Source organism: Salvelinus fontinalis, chromosome 3, assembly GCF_029448725.1.
Source record: "Salvelinus fontinalis isolate EN_2023a chromosome 3, ASM2944872v1, whole genome shotgun sequence".
Lineage (NCBI taxonomy): Eukaryota > Metazoa > Chordata > Actinopteri > Salmoniformes > Salmonidae > Salvelinus > Salvelinus fontinalis.
In genome coordinates, this window is record NC_074667.1 from 78653945 (window position 1) to 78672851 (window position 18907).

The 18907-nt window shown below is 51.1% G+C and overlaps 1 protein-coding gene across 3 annotated transcripts in view; it reads right to left on the reverse strand.

Annotated features, from left to right (window-relative positions):
* The window catches only part of LOC129851522 (integrin alpha-7-like), a 124694-nt gene that overhangs the window by 51404 nt on the left and 54383 nt on the right, over positions 1–18907 (reverse strand). For 2 of the 3 annotated variants that reach the window (XM_055918146.1, XM_055918148.1), the window contains exons 5-8: positions 11736–11943; positions 10057–10250; positions 931–1019; positions 614–840 (exon numbers count right to left, since the gene is read on the reverse strand). In XM_055918146.1, the coding sequence (XP_055774121.1) occupies positions 614–840; positions 931–1019; positions 10057–10250; positions 11736–11943 (718 nt within the window). Of the gene's footprint in view, positions 1–613; positions 841–930; positions 1020–10056; positions 10251–11735; positions 11944–17952; positions 18061–18907 lie in introns of all 3 variants that reach the window. The other variant, XM_055918147.1, reaches the window with a different exon arrangement.

An 18907-nucleotide genomic window follows, 5' to 3' on the forward strand; every position in this document is an offset into this window, starting at 1 on the left:
AAGGGAATGTGACCAGGCTATAGGAACACACAAGAAGACAAGGGAATGTGACCAGGCTATAGGAACACACAAGAAGACTAGTAACCAGGTTATATGAACACACAAGAAGACAAGTGAATGTGACCAGGCTATATGAACACACAAGAAGACAAGGGAATGTGACCAGGCTATATGAACACAAGAAGACAAGTGAATGTGACCAGGCTACATGAACACAAGAAGACAAGTGAATGTGACCAGGCTATAGGAACACAAAAGAAGACTAGTAACCAGGCTATATGAACACAAGAAGACAAGGGAATGTGACCAGGCTATATGAACACACAAGAAGACAAGGGAATGTGACCAGGCTATAGGAACACAAAAGAAGACAAGGGAATGTGACCAGGCTATATGAACACAAGAAGACAAGTGAATGTGACCAGGCTATATGAACACACAAGAAGACAAGGGAATGTGACCAGGCTATATGAACACAAAAGAAGACAAGGGAATGTGACCAGGCTATATGAACACACAAGAAGACAAGGGAATGTGACCAGGCTATATGAACACACAAGAAGACTAGTAACCAGGCTATATGAACACAAGAAGACAAGTGAATGCAACCTACCAAACTCCATCTCTCCCCTTGCAGTTGTGTTGCTCCAAGTCAATATACTGCTGAGGTTCGATGGACACGTCCCGGGTCACGTGAATGACCGGGCGAGACCTGTACAGAACCATCTTATCACCGAGAGAGCCTACTGCAAGGTCAGGGTACAGGTTCCCATCGATGTCCAGGCCGCCTGAGATGGAGTAGCCGAACCGTTTCACCCCCTCGTTCACTCCGTCCAGGATCTGACAGGGCAGAGTATAAACTATGTCAATTATCGGAAGGGGTTAAATGGGGTGGACAATAAAGCGTTTCGTATTAATTAAAATACTCACCTGTGCCGGCTTGGTGTCGATGCCTGAGGACGAGCCTCGGTAGATGAACACTTTGCCATGTCCATCAAACGGAGCCCCCACAGCGATGTCTGGACAGATACGCAGATTGACATACATTAGATATAAACTCCTGAATCAGGAGATCAGGCTCCAGCCCCTATGGGCCGTTCTGACTTACTTTACTGGCAACGGCAGTATGCAGGATTGATGATTTCTCTAAGGACAGTTGATGTTTCAACAATAACTATATATGTTAAATAAAGGTTAAAGAAATGAATACATTTGAAAAGATGTCCAGGGCCCTTTGAAAAGGGCTCCAGGGACCATAGGGCTCCAGAGACCATAGGGCTCCAGAGAACATAGGGCTCCAGAGACCATAGGGCTCCAGAGACCATAGGGCTCCAGGGACCATAGGGCTCCAGGGACCATAGGGCTCCAGGGACCATAGGGCTACAGGGACCATAGGGCTCCAGGGACCATTGGGCTCCAGGGACCATAGGGCTCCAGGGACCATAGGGTTCCAGGGACCATAGGGCTCCAGGGACCATAGGGCTCCAGAGACCATAGGGCTCCAGAGACCATAGGGCTCCAGAGACCATAGGGCTCCAGGGACCATAGGGCTCCAGAGACCATAGGGCTCCAGAGACCATAGGGCTCCAGAGACCATAGGGCTCCAGGGACCATAGGGCTCCAGGTACCATAGGGCTCCAGGGACCATAGGGCTCCAGATACCATAGGGCTCCAGGGACCATAGGGCTCCAGGTACCATAGGGCTCCAGATACCATAGGGCTCCAGGGACCATAGGGCTCCAGATACCATAGGGCTCCAGATACCATAGGGCTCCAGAGACCATAGGGCTCCAGAGACCATAGGGCTCCAGATACCATAGCGCTCCAGGGACCATAGGGCTCCAGGTACCATAGGGCTCCAGGGACCATAGGGTTCCAGGGACCATAGGGCTCCAGGGACCATAGGGCTCCAGAGACCATAGGGCTCCAGAGACCATAGGGCTCCAGATACCATAGGGCTCCAGGGACCATAGGGCTCCAGATACCATAGGGCTCCAGATACCATAGGGCTCCAGAGACCATAGGGCTCCAGAGACCATAGGGCTCCAGATACCATAGGGCTCCAGGGACCATAGGGCTCCAGAGACCATAGGGCTCCAGATACCATAGGGCTCCAGGGACCATAGGGCTCCAGGTACCATAGGGCTCCAGATACCATAGGGCTCCAGATACCATAGGGCTCCAGATACCATAGGGCTCCAGATACCATAGGGCTCCAGATACCATAGGGCTCCAGATACCATAGGGATCCAGGGACCATAGGGCTCCAGGTACCATAGGGCTCCAGATACCATAGGGCTCCAGAGACCATAGGGTTCCAGAGACCATAGGGCTCCAGAGACCATAGGGCTCCAGAGACCATAGGGCTCCAGAGACCATAGGGCTCCAGAGACCATAGGGCTCCAGGTACCATAGGGCTCCAGGTACCATAGGGCTCCAGGGACCATAGGGCTCCAGGTACCATAGGGCTCCAGATACCATAGGGCTCCAGGTACCATAGGGCTCCAGAGACCATAGGGCTCCAGAGACCATAGGGCTCCAGATACCATAGGGCTCCAGAGACCATAGGGCTCCAGGGACCATAGGGCTCCAGAGACCATAGGGCTCCAGGTACCATAGGGCTCCAGGTACCATAGGGCTCCAGGGACCATAGGGCTCCAGAGACCATAGGGCTCCAGGTACCATAGGGCTCCAGAGACCATAGGGCTCCAGAGACCATAGGGCTCCAGATACCATAGGGCTCCAGAGACCATAGGGCTCCAGGGACCATAGGACTCCAGGGACCATAGTGCTCCAGAGACCATAGGGCTCCAGGGACCATAGGGCTCCAGGTACCATAGGGCTCCAGAGACCATAGGGCTCCAGGGACCATAGGACTCCAGGGACCATAGGGCTCCAGGGACCATAGTGCTCCAGAGACCATAGGGCTCCAGGTACCATAGGGCTCCAGAGACCATAGGACCCTAGAGACCATAGGGCTCCAGGTACCATAGGGCTCCAGAGACCATAGGGCTCCAGGGACCATAGGGCTCCAGAGACCATAGGGCTCCAGGGACCATAGGGCTCCAGGGACCATAGGGCTCCAGAGACCATAGGACTCCAGAGACCATAGGGCTCCAGGGACCATAGGGCTCCAGGGACCATAGGGCTCCAGGGACCATAGGGCTCCAGGGACCATAGGGCTCCAGAGACCATAGGGCTCCAGGGACCATAGGGCTCCAGGGACCATAGGACTCCAGAGACCATAGGGCTCCAGAGACCATAGGGCTCCAGAGACCATAGGGCTCCAGGGACCATAGGGCTCCAGGGACCATAGGGTTCCAGAGACCATAGGGCTCCAGAGACCATAGGGCTCCAGGGACCATAGGGCTCCAGAGACCATAGGACTCCAGAGACCATAGGGCTCCAGGGACCATAGGGCTCCAGAGACCATAGGGCTCCAGACACCATAGGGCTCCAGACACCATAGGGCTCCAGGTACCATAGGGCTCCAGATACCATAGGGCTCCAGGGACCATAGGGCTCCAGATACCATAGGGCTCCAGATACCATAGGGCTCCAGATACCATAGGGCTCCAGATACCATAGGGCTCCAGATACCATAGGGCTCCAGATACCATAGTGCTCCAGGTACCATAGGGCTCCAGGGACCATAGGGCTCCAGGTACCATAGGGCTCCAGAGACCATAGGGCTCCAGAGACCATAGGGCTCCAGATACCATAGGGCTCCAGAGACCATAGGGTTCCAGAGACCATAGGGCTCCAGAGACCATAGGGCTCCAGAGACCATAGGGCTCCAGAGACCATAGGGCTCCAGGTACCATAGTGCTCCAGGTACCATAGGGCTCCAGGGACCATAGGGCTCCAGGTACCATAGGGCTCCAGATACCATAGGGCTCCAGGTACCATAGGGCTCCAGAGACCATAGGGCTCCAGAGACCATAGGGCTCCAGATACCATAGGGCTCCAGAGACCATAGGGCTCCAGGGACCATAGGGCTCCAGAGACCATAGGGCTCCAGGTACCATAGGGCTCCAGGTACCATAGGGTTCCAGGGACCATAGGGCTCCAGGGACCATAGGGCTCCAGAGACCATAGGGCTCCAGAGACCATAGGGCTCCAGAGACCATAGGGCTCCAGATACCATAGGGCTCCAGAGACCATAGGGCTCCAGGGACCATAGGACTCCAGGGACCATAGTGCTCCAGAGACCATAGGGCTCTAGGGACCATAGGGCTCCAGGTACCATAGGGCTCCAGAGACCATAGGGCTCCAGGGACCATAGGACTCCAGGGACCATAGGGCTCCAGGGACCATAGTGCTCCAGAGACCATAGGGCTCCAGGTACCATAGGGCTCCAGAGACCATAGGACCCTAGAGACCATAGGGCTCCAGGTACCATAGGGCTCCAGAGACCATAGGGCTCCAGGGACCATAGGGCTCCAGAGACCATAGGGCCCCAGGGACCATAGGGCTCCAGGGACCATAGGGCTCCAGAGACCATAGGACTCCAGAGACCATAGGGCTCCAGGGACCATAGGGCTCCAGGGACCATAGGGCTCCAGGGACCATAGGGCTCCAGGGACCATAGGGCTCCAGAGACCATAGGGCTCCAGGGACCATAGGGCTCCAGGGACCATAGGACTCCAGAGACCATAGGGCTCCAGAGACCATAGGGCTCCAGAGACCATTGGGCTCCAGGGACCATAGGGCTCCAGGGACCATAGGGCTCCAGAGACCATAGGACTCCAGAGACCATAGGGCTCCAGGGACCATAGGGCTCCAGGGACCATAGGGCTCCAGGGACCATAGGGCTCCAGGGACCATAGGGCTCCAGAGACCATAGGGCTCCAGGGACCATAGGGCTCCAGGGACCATAGGACTCCAGAGACCATAGGGCTCCAGAGACCATAGGGCTCCAGAGACCATAGGGCTCCAGGGACCATAGGGCTCCAGGGACCATAGGGTTCCAGAGACCATAGGGCTCCAGAGACCATAGGGCTCCAGGGACCATAGGGCTCCAGAGACCATAGGACTCCAGAGACCATAGGGCTCCAGGGACCATAGGGCTCCAGAGACCATAGGGCTCCAGACACCATAGGGCTCCAGACACCATAGGGCTCCAGGTACCATAGGGCTCCAGATACCATAGGGCTCCAGGGACCATAGGGCTCCAGATACCATAGGGCTCCAGATACCATAGGGCTCCAGATACCATAGGGCTCCAGATACCATAGGGCTCCAGATACCATAGGGCTCCAGATACCATAGTGCTCCAGGTACCATAGGGCTCCAGGGACCATAGGGCTCCAGGTACCATAGGGCTCCAGAGACCATAGGGCTCCAGAGACCATAGGGCTCCAGATACCATAGGGCTCCAGAGACCATAGGGTTCCAGAGACCATAGGGCTCCAGAGACCATAGGGCTCCAGAGACCATAGGGCTCCAGAGACCATAGGGCTCCAGGTACCATAGTGCTCCAGGTACCATAGGGCTCCAGGGACCATAGGGCTCCAGGTACCATAGGGCTCCAGATACCATAGGGCTCCAGGTACCATAGGGCTCCAGAGACCATAGGGCTCCAGAGACCATAGGGCTCCAGATACCATAGGGCTCCAGAGACCATAGGGCTCCAGGGACCATAGGGCTCCAGAGACCATAGGGCTCCAGGTACCATAGGGCTCCAGGTACCATAGGGTTCCAGGGACCATAGGGCTCCAGGGACCATAGGGCTCCAGAGACCATAGGGCTCCAGAGACCATAGGGCTCCAGAGACCATAGGGCTCCAGATACCATAGGGCTCCAGAGACCATAGGGCTCCAGGGACCATAGGACTCCAGGGACCATAGTGCTCCAGAGACCATAGGGCTCTAGGGACCATAGGGCTCCAGGTACCATAGGGCTCCAGAGACCATAGGGCTCCAGGGACCATAGGACTCCAGGGACCATAGGGCTCCAGGGACCATAGTGCTCCAGAGACCATAGGGCTCCAGGTACCATAGGGCTCCAGAGACCATAGGACCCTAGAGACCATAGGGCTCCAGGTACCATAGGGCTCCAGAGACCATAGGGCTCCAGGGACCATAGGGCTCCAGAGACCATAGGGCCCCAGGGACCATAGGGCTCCAGGGACCATAGGGCTCCAGAGACCATAGGACTCCAGAGACCATAGGGCTCCAGGGACCATAGGGCTCCAGGGACCATAGGGCTCCAGGGACCATAGGGCTCCAGGGACCATAGGGCTCCAGAGACCATAGGGCTCCAGGGACCATAGGGCTCCAGGGACCATAGGACTCCAGAGACCATAGGGCTCCAGAGACCATAGGGCTCCAGAGACCATTGGGCTCCAGGGACCATAGGGCTCCAGGGACCATAGGGCTCCAGAGACCATAGGGCTCCAGAGACCATAGGGCTCCAGGGACCATAGGGCTCCAGAGACCATAGGACTCCAGAGACCATAGGGCTCCAGGGACCATAGGGCTCCAGAGACCATAGGGCTCCAGATACCATAGGGCTCCAGGGACCATAGGGCTCCAGGTACCTTAGGGCTCCAGATACCATAGGGCTCCAGGGACCATAGGGATCCAGATACCATAGGGCTCCAGATACCATAGGGCTCCAGATACCATATGGCTCCAGATACCATAGGGCTCCAGGTACCATAGGGCTCCAGATACCATAGGGCTCCAGATACCATAGTGCTCCAGGTACCATAGGGCTCCAGGGACCATAGGGCTCCAGGTACCATAGGGCTCCAGAGACCATAGGGCTCCAGATACCATAGGGCTCCAGATACCATAGGGCTCCAGGGACCATAGGGCTCCAGGTACCATAGGGCTCCAGATACCATAGGGCTCAAGGGACCATAGGGCTCCAGATACCATAGGGCTCCAGATACCATAGGGCTCCAGATACCATAGGGCTCCAGATACCATAGGGCTCCAGGGACCATAGGGCTCCAGGTACCATAGGGCTCCAGGTACCATAGGGCTCCAGAGACCATAGGGTTCCAGAGACCATAGGGCTCCAGAGACCATAGGGCTCCAGAGACCATAGGGCTCCAGAGACCATAGGGCTCCAGAGAACATAGGGCTCCAGAGACCATAGGGCTCCAGAGACCATAGGGCTCCAGAGACCATAGGGCTCCAGAGACCATAGGGCTCCAGAGACCATAGTGCTCCAGGTACCATAGGGCTCCAGGGACCATAGGGCTCCAGGTACCATAGGGCTCCAGATACCATAGGGCTCCAGGTACCATAGGGCTCCAGAGACCATAGGGCTCCAGAGACCATAGGGCTCCAGATACCATAGGGCTCCAGAGACCATAGGGCTCCAGAGACCATAGGGCTCCAGGGACCATAGGGCTCCAGGGACCATAGGGCTCCAGAGACCATAGGGCTCCAGAGACCATAGGGCTCCAGAGACCATAGGGCTCCAGGGACCATAGTGCTCCAGAGACCATAGGGCTCTAGGGACCATAGGGCTCCAGGGACCATAGGGCTCCAGGTACCATAGGGCTCCAGAGACCATAGGGCTCCAGGGACCATAGGACTCCAGGGACCATAGGGCTCCAGGGACCATAGTGCTCCAGAGACCATAGGGCTCCAGGTACCATAGGGCTCCAGAGACCATAGGACTCCAGAGACCATAGGGCTCCAGGTACCATAGGGCTCCAGAGACCATAGGGATCCAGGGACCATAGGGCTCCAGAGACCATAGGGCTCCAGGGACCATAGGGCTCCAGGGACCATAGGGCTCCAGAGACCATAGGACTCCAGAGACCATAGGACTCCAGAGACCATAGGGCTCCAGGGACCATAGGGCTCCAGAGACCATAGGGCTCCAGAGACCATAGGACTCCAGAGACCATAGGGCTCCAGGGACCATAGGGCTCCAGGTACCATAGGGCTCCAGGGACCATAGGGCTCCAGGGACCATAGGGCTCCAGGGACCATAGGGCTCTAGGGACCATAGGGCTCCAGGGACCATAGGGCTCCAGGGACCATAGGGCTCCAGGGACCATAGGGCTCCAGGTACCATAGGGCTCCAGAGACCATAGGGCTCCAGGTACCATAGGGCTCCAGGGACCATAGGGCTCCAGGTACCATAGGACTCCAGGGACCATAGGGCTCCAGAGACCATAGGGTTCCAGAGACCATAGGGCTCCAGGTACCATAGGGCTCCAGAGACCATAGGGCTCCAGGTACCATAGGGCTCCAGGGACCATAGGGCTCCAGGGACCATAGGACTCCAGGGACCATAGGGCTCCGCGGACCATAGGACTCCAGAGACCATAGGGCTCCAGGGACCATAGGGCTCCAGGGACCATAGGGCTCTAGGGACCATAGGGCTCCAGGGACCATAGGGCTCCAGGGACCATAGGGCTCCAGGGACCATAGGGCCCCAGGTACCATAGGGCTCCAGAGACCATAGGGCTCCAGGTACCATAGGGCTCCAGGGACCATAGGGCTCCAGGTACCATAGGACTCCAGGGACCATAGGGCTCCAGAGACCATAGGGTTCCAGAGACCATAGGGCTCCAGGTACCATAGGGCTCCAGAGACCATAGGGCTCCAGGTACCATAGGGCTCCAGGGACCATAGGGCTCCAGGGACCATAGGACTCCAGGGACCATAGGGCTCCGCGGACCATAGGACTCCAGAGACCATAGGGCTCCAGGGACCATAGGGCTCCAGGGACCATAGGGCTCCAGGGACCATATGGCTCCAGAGACCATAGGGCTCCAGGGACCATAGGGCTCCAGGGACCATAGGGCTCCAGAGACCATAGGGCTCCAGAGACCATAGGGCTCCAGAGACCATAGGGCTCCAGATACCATAGGGCTCCAGAGACCATAGGGCTCCAGGGAACATAGGGCTCCAGAGACCATAGGGCTCCAGAGACCATAGGGCTCCAGGGACCATAGGGCTCCAGAGACCATAGGGCTCCAGAGACCATAGGGCTCCAGGGACCATAGGGCTCCAGGGACCATAGGGCTCCAGGTACCATAGTGCTCCAGAGACCATAGGGCTCCAGAGACCATAGGGCTCCAGAGACCATAGGGCTCCAGAGACCATAGGGCTCCAGGTACCATAGTGCTCCAGAGACCATAGGGCTCCAGGGACCATAGGGCTCCAGGGACCATAGGGCTCTAGAGACCATAGGGCTCCAGGGACCATAGGGCTCCAGGGACCATAGGGCTCTAGAGACCATAGGGCTCCAGAGACCATAGGGCTCCAGAGACCATAGGGCTCCAGAGACCATAGGGCTCCAGGGACCATAGGACTCCAGATACCATAGGGCTCCAGGGACCATAGGGCTCCAGAGACCATAGGGCTCCAGAGACCATAGGGCTCCAGGGACCATAGGGCTCCAGGGACCATAGGGCTCCAGAGACCATAGGGCTCCAGGTACCATAGTGCTCCAGAGACCATAGGGCTCCAGAGACCATAGGGCTCCAGGTACCATAGTGCTCCAGAGACCATAGGGCTCCAGAGACCATAGGGCTCCAGGTACCATAGTGCTCCAGAGACCATAGGGCTCCAGGGACCATAGGGCTCCAGGGACCATAGGGCTCTAGAGACCATAGGGCTCCAGAGACCATAGGGCTCCAGGGACTAAAGGGCTCCAAGGACCATAGGGCTCCAGGGACCATAGGGCTCCAGGGACCATAGTGCACTACGTAGGGAATAGGGTGCCTTTTGGGACACAGATAATACAGTACCAGTCAAAAGATTGCACACACCTACTCATTCAAGGGTTTTTCTTTATTTTTTTGACTATTTTCATTGTAGAATAATAATGAAGGCATCCAAACTATGAAATAACACATATGGAATCATGTACTAACCAAAAAAAGTGTTAAACAAATTCCTCAAATTAGCCACCCCTTGCCATGATGACAGCTTCGCACACATTATTCTATAATGTAGAAAATAAAGAAAACCCCTTGAATGAGTAGGTGTGTCCAAACTTTTGACCGGTACTGTATGTTTGAACAGTTACTCAGTCCCCTCATGCAGTCGATTGTAAATGACCGACCGAGTCAGTCCTCACCATCATATCCGTCCCGGTCCAGGTCTCCCACATTGTTGACGGTCAGTCCAAACATGGAGTCATGAGTTCCGTTGAGCCTGATTGGCCGAGCGTACTCCCAGTTACCGTATCTGTTGAGGAAGACGTACACAGCACCTCCGATCTCTGTCTTCCTGTCAAAATAGTTGGGAGCTCCCACTATCAGGTCTGTCCAGCTGAGAGAGAGGACAGAGAGTTTGAAGTTTTACTAATTATTTGAATTCAATCACTTTGTTGACAGCATTCCTTTTAATTTTAACAAAACTTTCCAAACATGTTCGGTCAGAAAGTTACTTTTTAGACCTGAACGCTAAAACATTTAGTCATTTTGCAACATATCATGAGACGTGTTCATCACTGGAAAAGATAAAAGGTTGAGTTTGATATAATTTAAAAGGGTTGTCAAACTATTGATTTATGTCTTAAAATAAAAAAAAATGTTATTTTTTAAACCTTTAACATATATTATCTAAAAACGTCTAAACTCCTATATTTTCATATTCGCAGATGTAGTTGCTTAAAACCTATTTCACATCATCTAATGTTTATTGTTTTGTGGTTCCACCATCGGTTGAGAGTGAAACAACATGTTAATGAATACAGGGTGAGTGTCATTTCAATCATAGATATAGAATTGATAGAATGGACCTATAGTCAGAACACTGCCATTTAGCTGGTACACCATTTAAATGTAAATTGAACTGAAATAAAATTTTGTGAAACATCACAGCACAGTTGAAGAAATATATGTCTAATAGAAATATTTAACATTTGTCTAATAGAAACATTAAAAAAAATTTAACCCCCTTTTTCTCCCCAATTTCGTGGTATCCAATTGTTAGTAGTTACTATCTTGTCTCATCGCTACAACTCCCGTACGGGCTCTGAGAGACGAAGGTCGAAAGCCATGCGTCCTCCGAAACACAACCCAACCAAGCCGCACTGCTTCTTAACACAGTGCGCATCCAACCCGGAAGCCAGCCGCACCAATGTGTCGGAGGAAACACCGTGCACCTGGCCCCCCTGGTTAGCGTGCACTGCACCCGGCCCGCCACAGGAGTCGCTGGTGCTCGATGAGACAAGGATATCCCTACCTGCCAAACCCTACCTAACCCGGACGACGCTAGGCCAATTGTGCGTCGCCCCACGGACCTCCCGGTCGCGGCCTGCTGCGACAGAGCCTGGGTGCAAAAAGACAAGATAACTAATGTAAAATATACTGTGTCCGTAAAATGTATATAGTATGTATAAGCTGGAAGTAAGCGCCTCAGTGTTGTTGTCCATTAGTTTACTCCAAATAGGGGACGGGTGGCAGGGTTAGGGGAAAGAGCAACGTTGATTCAGACCAGTGGGTATTCCCATTCAAGTAAAAACATTCTCTGATTTGTGGTACCATTTGGTACATTTATCAGCCAAAACATGACACCCACCCTGTATTCAAGATGGCCGACACAACACAAAAGCCGTAGATAATATAAAATAGGGTCTAAGCTACAATATATGTGAATATACTGTATTTTTTTTTTTTTATTATGGGTTTTTGCAAACCTACTCACCCGTCACTGTTGAGCCGTGGTTACCATGGCTACAGACTACCTGTGTATGCGTTCCTGTACACTGCTATCAATAGTAGCAGTGGTAGCAGTAGATGTGACTCTCACCCATCGCTGTTGAGATCAGCCGTGGCCACAGAGTACCCAAAGGATGAGCCCAGCTCCTCTCCCCACAGGATGTGCTGTGGTACCAGGCGATACACGTTGTCTTTACGCAGTAGCACCACCGCTCCCGTGTGATTGGCTCGCGGAGCCCCCGCCACGAAGGTCAGCTCCCCATGGCTCATTATGTCGTTAGCAGAGTCCACCGAGAAACCTGGAGCAAGGCATCATGGGATAACAGTTATTAGAAGTAGACTGTGTGTGTGTGTGTGTGTGTGTGTGTGTGTGTGTGTGTGTGTGTGTGTGTGTGTGTGTGTGTGTGTGTGTGTGTGTGTGTGTGTGTGTGTGTGTGTGTGTGTGTGTGTGTGTGTGCGTGCGTGTGCGTGTGTGTGGGTGTGTACTGTATATCGACCATAGTCTCTCTCTAAGCTCATCTCCTTTAGTGTTCTCTCATCCTTGTTGCAATAAAATGTAGCCTAAGTGGCTATTGATTTAACGGAAAACACACGATGAGTGTAATGCCCCTTAGTTTGTAGTAAAGGGAGTGTGTCAGAGAGAGTGTGTCTGTCTGTGTTTGTCTTCTCCTACATACAGAGATAAAGACTAGGCCCATGTGTTGTTAGAAAGACTAGGCCCATGTGTTGTTAGAAAGACTAGGCCCATGTGTTGTTATAAAGACTAGGCCCATGTGTTGTTAGAAAGACTAGGCCCATGTGTCGTTAGAAAGACTAGGCCCATGTGTCGTTAGAAAGACTAGGCACATGTGTCGTTAGAAAGACTAGGCCCATGTGTCGTTAGAAAGACTAGGCCCATGTGTCGTTAGAAAGACTAGGCCCATGTGTCGTTAGAAAGACTAGGCCCATGTGTCGTTAGAAAGACTAGGCCCATGTGTCGTTAGAAAGACTAGGCCCATGTGTCGTTAGAAAGACTAGGCCCATGTGTCGTTAGAAAGACTAGGCCCATGTGTCGTTAGAAAGACTAGGCCCATGTGTCGTTAGAAAGACTAGGCCCATGTGTCGTTAGAAAGACTAGGCCCATGTGTCGTTAGAAAGACTAGGCCCATGTGTCGTTAGAAAGACTAGGCCCATGTGTCGTTAGAAAGACTAGGCCCATGTGTCGTTAGAAAGACTAGGCCCATGTGTGTGGTAGGATGAGAAACACGAGGTAACGTCTTTGCAGATCTCTTGTGTTACTATAATGCAGCCGATGTTGCTGCTCAGGAAGCACGTAAACAGAGCAGTCTGGCGTTCATCTTGCATCTGCTTCAATGGGATTTACTCCCTCGGGAATGTGAGGTGTGTCTGCATACAAATCAGGTATAGTGAAATAGAGAAAGAGGAGGGAATTGAACGTGCATGTGGTGTGAAAATGTAACTTTGTTTCAACAACCTGTGTGAAAAAATATCAGATACAAATCAAATAATTTAAAAAAAATAAACAGGCAAAAACACTAAACAGCTACAGCTATGTTCCAGTCCAACATGCGGTGGTGTGAGATGGAGAAGAGAGGAGAGGATTGGCTGTGACCTGTGTTAGTCCAAGGTCAACATGCAGGGAGACGCTCAAAAACAAAACACAGAGACATTACTAGCCATCAAATCCTTGGAAACAACGACAGAAAAATCAGTGATGTGACAGCTAGTAACATTTTCAAACAGACACAAAGACAGACTAAAGCATCTCGTAGACAAACAGACAAGTACTGAGCAGCTCCAGGGAGACAGGTGTGTGGAATGATACAGTTTGAATTGTGAACCAGTGAACCAGAAAGGCCTAAATACCACAGAAGTCGTCAGCATTACATCTCCAGAAAGGCTTTTTATCGGGCCTTTAGTGAAGGATTTACCACACAGTTGTCCTTTCACTCGGCAGTCTGATCCGCTCTTTATTTTTACTCAGAAGTCCAATCTCCTATGTTCAAAGCTATAAAAGGGAAATGAGGCTTTGTTCTGTTCTGTTTTAAAAAAAAGCGAAATGGGCCCCAACGGGAATGTGGCCCCTGAGGAAAGACATCAAACACAGGTGTGTTGTGCAGCTGTCAAAAGTGTCAAGCCTCACGGTTGTAAACACTTATGTTAGGTTAGACTATGTGGTAAAAATACATTTAAAAAAAAAAAGCTACATAGTCCTAGATTCAACTGAAAGCTTGATCTGAATGGATCTAAATATATTGTTGGCTGCTTTACTTACATTATCTGATAGCATATTTCATCTTTAGTTTTCAATGGGAGTTTTCTTTTCACGGAACATCGTGTGAGTCAGATATTTATTTATTTTATCTAGAAAACGGACATTTCACTTTTCATTGGGTGTATTTATTTTGGCAGGAACTGTGGAAAACCTGGGCCTGACTGAGCAGTTGACTGGGCTGGGCTGGGCTGGAGAAGCACAGTGTAAAACTGCTGCTGCTGGGTACTGACTGAATAATATGAATCACTCAGTCGAGAGACTAGGGGCCAGTTTCCCAAACACATATGAAGTCCAGTCCAGGACTATGAAGTATTTTCAAGAGACTCTCCATTAAGCATATGCTTTTAAGTCCAGAACTAGTAATATCACTACTGTCTGTCTATAAATAACCAGTAATATCACTACTGTCTGTCTATAAATAACCAGTAATATCACTACTGTCTGTCTATAAATAACCAGTAATATCACTACTGTCTGTCTATAAATAACCAGTAATATCACTACTGTCTGTCTATAAATAACCAGTAATATCACTACTGTCTGTCTATAAATAACCAGTAATATCACTACTGTCTGTCTGTAAATAACCAGTAATATCACTACTGTCTGTCTATAAATAACCAGTAATATCACTACTGTCTGTCTATAAATAACCAGTAATATCACTACTGTCTGTCTGTAAATAACCAGTAATATCACTACTGTCTGTCTATAAATAACCAGTAATATCACTACTGTCTGTCTATAAATAACCAGTAATATCACTACTGTCTGTCTATAAATAACCAGTAATATCACTACTGTCTGTCTATAAATAACCAGTAATATCACTACTGTCTGTCTATAAATAACCAGTAATATCACTACTGTCTGTCTGTAAATAACCAGTAATATCACTACTGTCTGTCTATAAATAACCAGTAATATCACTACTGTCTGTCTGTAAATAACCAGTCATAGCAATACTGTCTGTCTATAAATAACCAGTAATATCACTACTGTCTGTCTGTAAATAACCAGTCATAGCAATACTGTCTGTTAGTAAGCGTGCAAAGCTCCATATGTATGTCCAGTCATTATGTCATTTGGTTAGAGGATCAGGATCGATGGAGGCATGCTGCCAGTTAGAAGTGAGGGGTCAAAGGTTATAATGGACATTAAGGAAGTGGAGGAGGAGTGATCATTATGGCGAAGGGATAAGGCTTCTCTAATGGAACCCTAGTCCTTAAATAGCGCAATAGGTTTGACAAGGGCCCATAACGCTCTGGTAAAAAGTAATGCTATATATAGGCAATAGGGTTCCACATGGGACATAGCCTCGATGGTTTGTAAAGAGGAGGAGGAGGTGAATAAAGACATTTACAGGTTTGATGGGAACAATCGATGGGAACAATCGATCCGGTGGGAACAATCGATCCGACGGACAGAACGTCATTGGTTAGAGTCCATTAGCCATCTAAACAGGGAATGAGCAAGTATCTATGTATCCAAGGACTGCTGAGTTTAAACTACGCCTTCAAATGAAGACGCTCTGAAGGCTCTGTTCCTAGGACCTTCCCTGGAACACCGTTACTATAGGAACTGTATCACATGGTGTTCTATTAACATGGTGATCTTAGAACACGTTGTTCACTGGGAGATTTGTCTTTCTAAATCCTGCTTTGCTTTCTTCTTTCATATCGAAAACCTTTATTTACTTAGAAACGTTACTTGTCTCTACTAAATGTAGATAAGAATGTAGACATAGAACCAGTGGCGGATTTAGGTACAGGCGACATGGGCAGCCGCCCAGGGTGGCGTCTTGCCGGGGGCGGCACAGGGCGCCCGCACAAAAAAAATCGGAATGGTGACATTTGCACGATCGGTTTTCTATCGCTCATTTTTCTCACGTCAATGGTATCATGTCACCGTGTGGGACTGTGGGTCAATTAATCGTGTCGGAGTGGGAGCCCTGATTCTAGTTTGTGAGCTAGACAGGCAACTGCATGGGAAGGTCTCCCACTCAGAAGTACAAGATGGGGAGGGGGGCGGGGGTAGGTTGACCTCAGGTCTCCCCACTGGAAGCCAGAGGCAGGGGGAGCGGGGAATTCTATCAAATAGCGCACCTCTAACTTTGTATAGTACTAATTAGTAAAATCAGTCACACCACGAAATGCTACCAAATAAACCAGAATTCCTTCATAATACTGTGAATATATGGTTTCCCAGACATGTTGCTGCATTATTTTCTGGTTTGTGCGAAGTCGTTAAGAATAATATAAAACCAGTCTGCACACCACCAATTTGTTTCTATTCGTCTTTGTTACTTTTTTGTATTTTTATATTTATATCGTTTTAAATGTTATGATTATTTATTTGTGTTGTTCCAAATGTCAGAATAGAAATGACAGTTAGTGGAGAATGGTGCGAACCCCCCGCCGAAGGGGCCATACAAGCTAGAACCGCCACTGCATAGAGCCACCACCAAGGTACCCTGGACAGCTCCAGTCCACTACACCATACAGACTGACAGACTGACAGACTGACAGGTTTTACAGTCCACTACACCATACAGACTGACAGACTGACAGGCTTTACAGTCCACTACACCATACAGACTGACAGACTGACAGACTGATAGGCTTTACAGACCACTACACCATACAGACAGACAGACTGTAACACAGAGAGAAATTCAGACCAGAAAGGGGTCAAATCTACATAGATTATACACAGGTTCTACAGTAGAGAAGGGCTAGCAGTGAGCACAACCAACACAGGGGTTAAGGGTAGATGGGAGAGTCAGGGTAAACCAACACAGGAGGTAAGGGTAGATGGGAGAGTCAGGGTAAACCAACACAGGGGTTAAGGGTAGATGGGAGAGTCAGGGTAAACCAACACGGGAGGTAAGGGTAGATGGGAGAGTCAGGGTAAACAAACACAGGGGTTAAGGGTAGATGGGAGAGTCAGGGTAAACCAACACAGGGGTTAAGAGTAGATGGGAGAGTCAGGGTAAACAAACACAGGGGTTAAGAGTAGATGGGAGAGTCAGGGTAAACCAACACAGGAGGTAAGGGTAGATGGGAGAGTCAGGGTAAACCAACACAGGGGTTAAGGGTAGATGGGAGAGTCAGGGTAAACCAACACAGGGGTTAAGAGTAGATGGGAGAGTCAGGGTAAACCAACACAGGAGGTAAGGGTAGATGGGAGAGTCAGGGTAAACCAACACAGGAGGTAAGGGTAGATGGGAGAGGCGGGGTAAGTCTACAGTGTGTTAAGGGTAGACAGGAGAGGCGGGGTAAGTCTACAGTGTGTTAAGGGTAGACAGGAGAGGCGGGGTAAGTCTACGGTGTGTTAAGGGTAGACAGGAGAGGCGGGGTAAGTCTACAGTGTGTTAAGGGTAGACAGGAGAGGCGGGGTAAGTCTACAGTGTGTTAAGGGTAGACAGGAGAGGCGGGGTAAGTCTACAGTGTGTTAAGGGTAGACAGGAGAGGCGGGGTAAGTCTACAGTGTGTTAAGGGTAGACAGGAGAGGCGGGGTAAGTCTACAGTGTGTTAAGGGTAGACAGGAGAGGCGAGGTAAGTCTACAGTGTGTTAAGGGTAGACAGGAGAGGCGGGGTAAGTCTACAGTGTGTTAAGGGTAGACAGGAGAGGCGGGGTAAGTCTACGGTGTGTTAAGGGTAGATGGGAGAGTCAGGGTAAGTCTACGGTGTGTTAAGGGAAGACAGGAGAGGCGGGGTAAGTCTACGGTGTGTTAAGGGTAGACAGGAGAGTCAGGGTAAGTCTACAGTGTGTTAAGGGTAGACAGGAGAGGCGGGGTAAGTCTACAGTGTGTTAAGGGTAGACAGGAGAGTCAGGGTAAGTCTACGGTGTGTTAAGGGTAGACAGGAGAGGCGGGGTAAGTCTACGGTGTGTTAAGGGTAGACAGGAGAGGCAGGGTAAGTCTACAGTGTGTTAAGGATAGACAGGAGAGTCAGGGTAAATCTACGGTGTGTTAAGGGTAGACAGGAGAGGCAGGGTAAGTCTACAGTGTGTTTCACTCCCAGCTACAAACCTAAGTAGCTATTTTGAGCTACGTCCTCAAACATGGGCCAGTTGGAGTGTGGCTCCAGAGTTTTGTACACCAGCGCATCTTCATCAGGACTAGCCATGAACAAGAGCCCTGAGGCCCGAGAAAGAGGAATATGAAGGAGAGAGAGGGGGCGGTGGGGGGGGGGGGGGGGGAGGAGAGGTGGTGAGTGGGAACAGGGTGACAAAGAGAGAGAGGGAGAGAGAGAGAGAGAGAGAGAGAGGGAGTGCAGGTGAGAAAGAAATGTGCTGTGATTGTGTGTGTGTTCTTCTTCCTGGTATTGCAGTGGTTTGTGGGTAAACCACTGGTACCCAAAAGCAGGACGACAAGACTGACTCACACTGGACCCAGAATTAGATCTGTTTGTGCTTTTAGCCAACTTCTCTAACATGTACTGTATGGCATTGGCATGACAGCAGAGTAGTTCGCTAAAGGACAAGCAGATCTGGGACCAGTCTATTACAGGCCCTGATGACTGTGGGATAATAATATTCCAATTGTCTTGAGTGTTATTCTATTGTCGTATTTCTCACCCATGATTGGTCCATTCATGCGTAGCTACTTCATGTGGTAAATTATTCAGAATATTGAGGTGGAGTGGAGCTGCACAGATCAGGGAGGGCCCCTAAGGACAGGTCAGGGATGGGCCCTACTGACAGGTCAGGGATGGGCCCTACTGACAGGTCAGGGATGGGCCCTATGGACAGGTCAGGGATGGGCCCTATGGACAGGTCAGGGATGGGCCCTATGGACAGGTCAGGGATGGGCCCTAAGGACAGGTCAGGGATGGGCCCTAAGGACAGGTCAGGGATGGGCCCTACTGACAGGTCAGGGATGGGCCCTACTGACAGATCAGGGATGGGCCCTACTGACAGGTCAGGGATGGGCCCTAAGGACAGATCAGGGATGGCCCTTAAGGACAGGTCAAGGATGGGCCTTA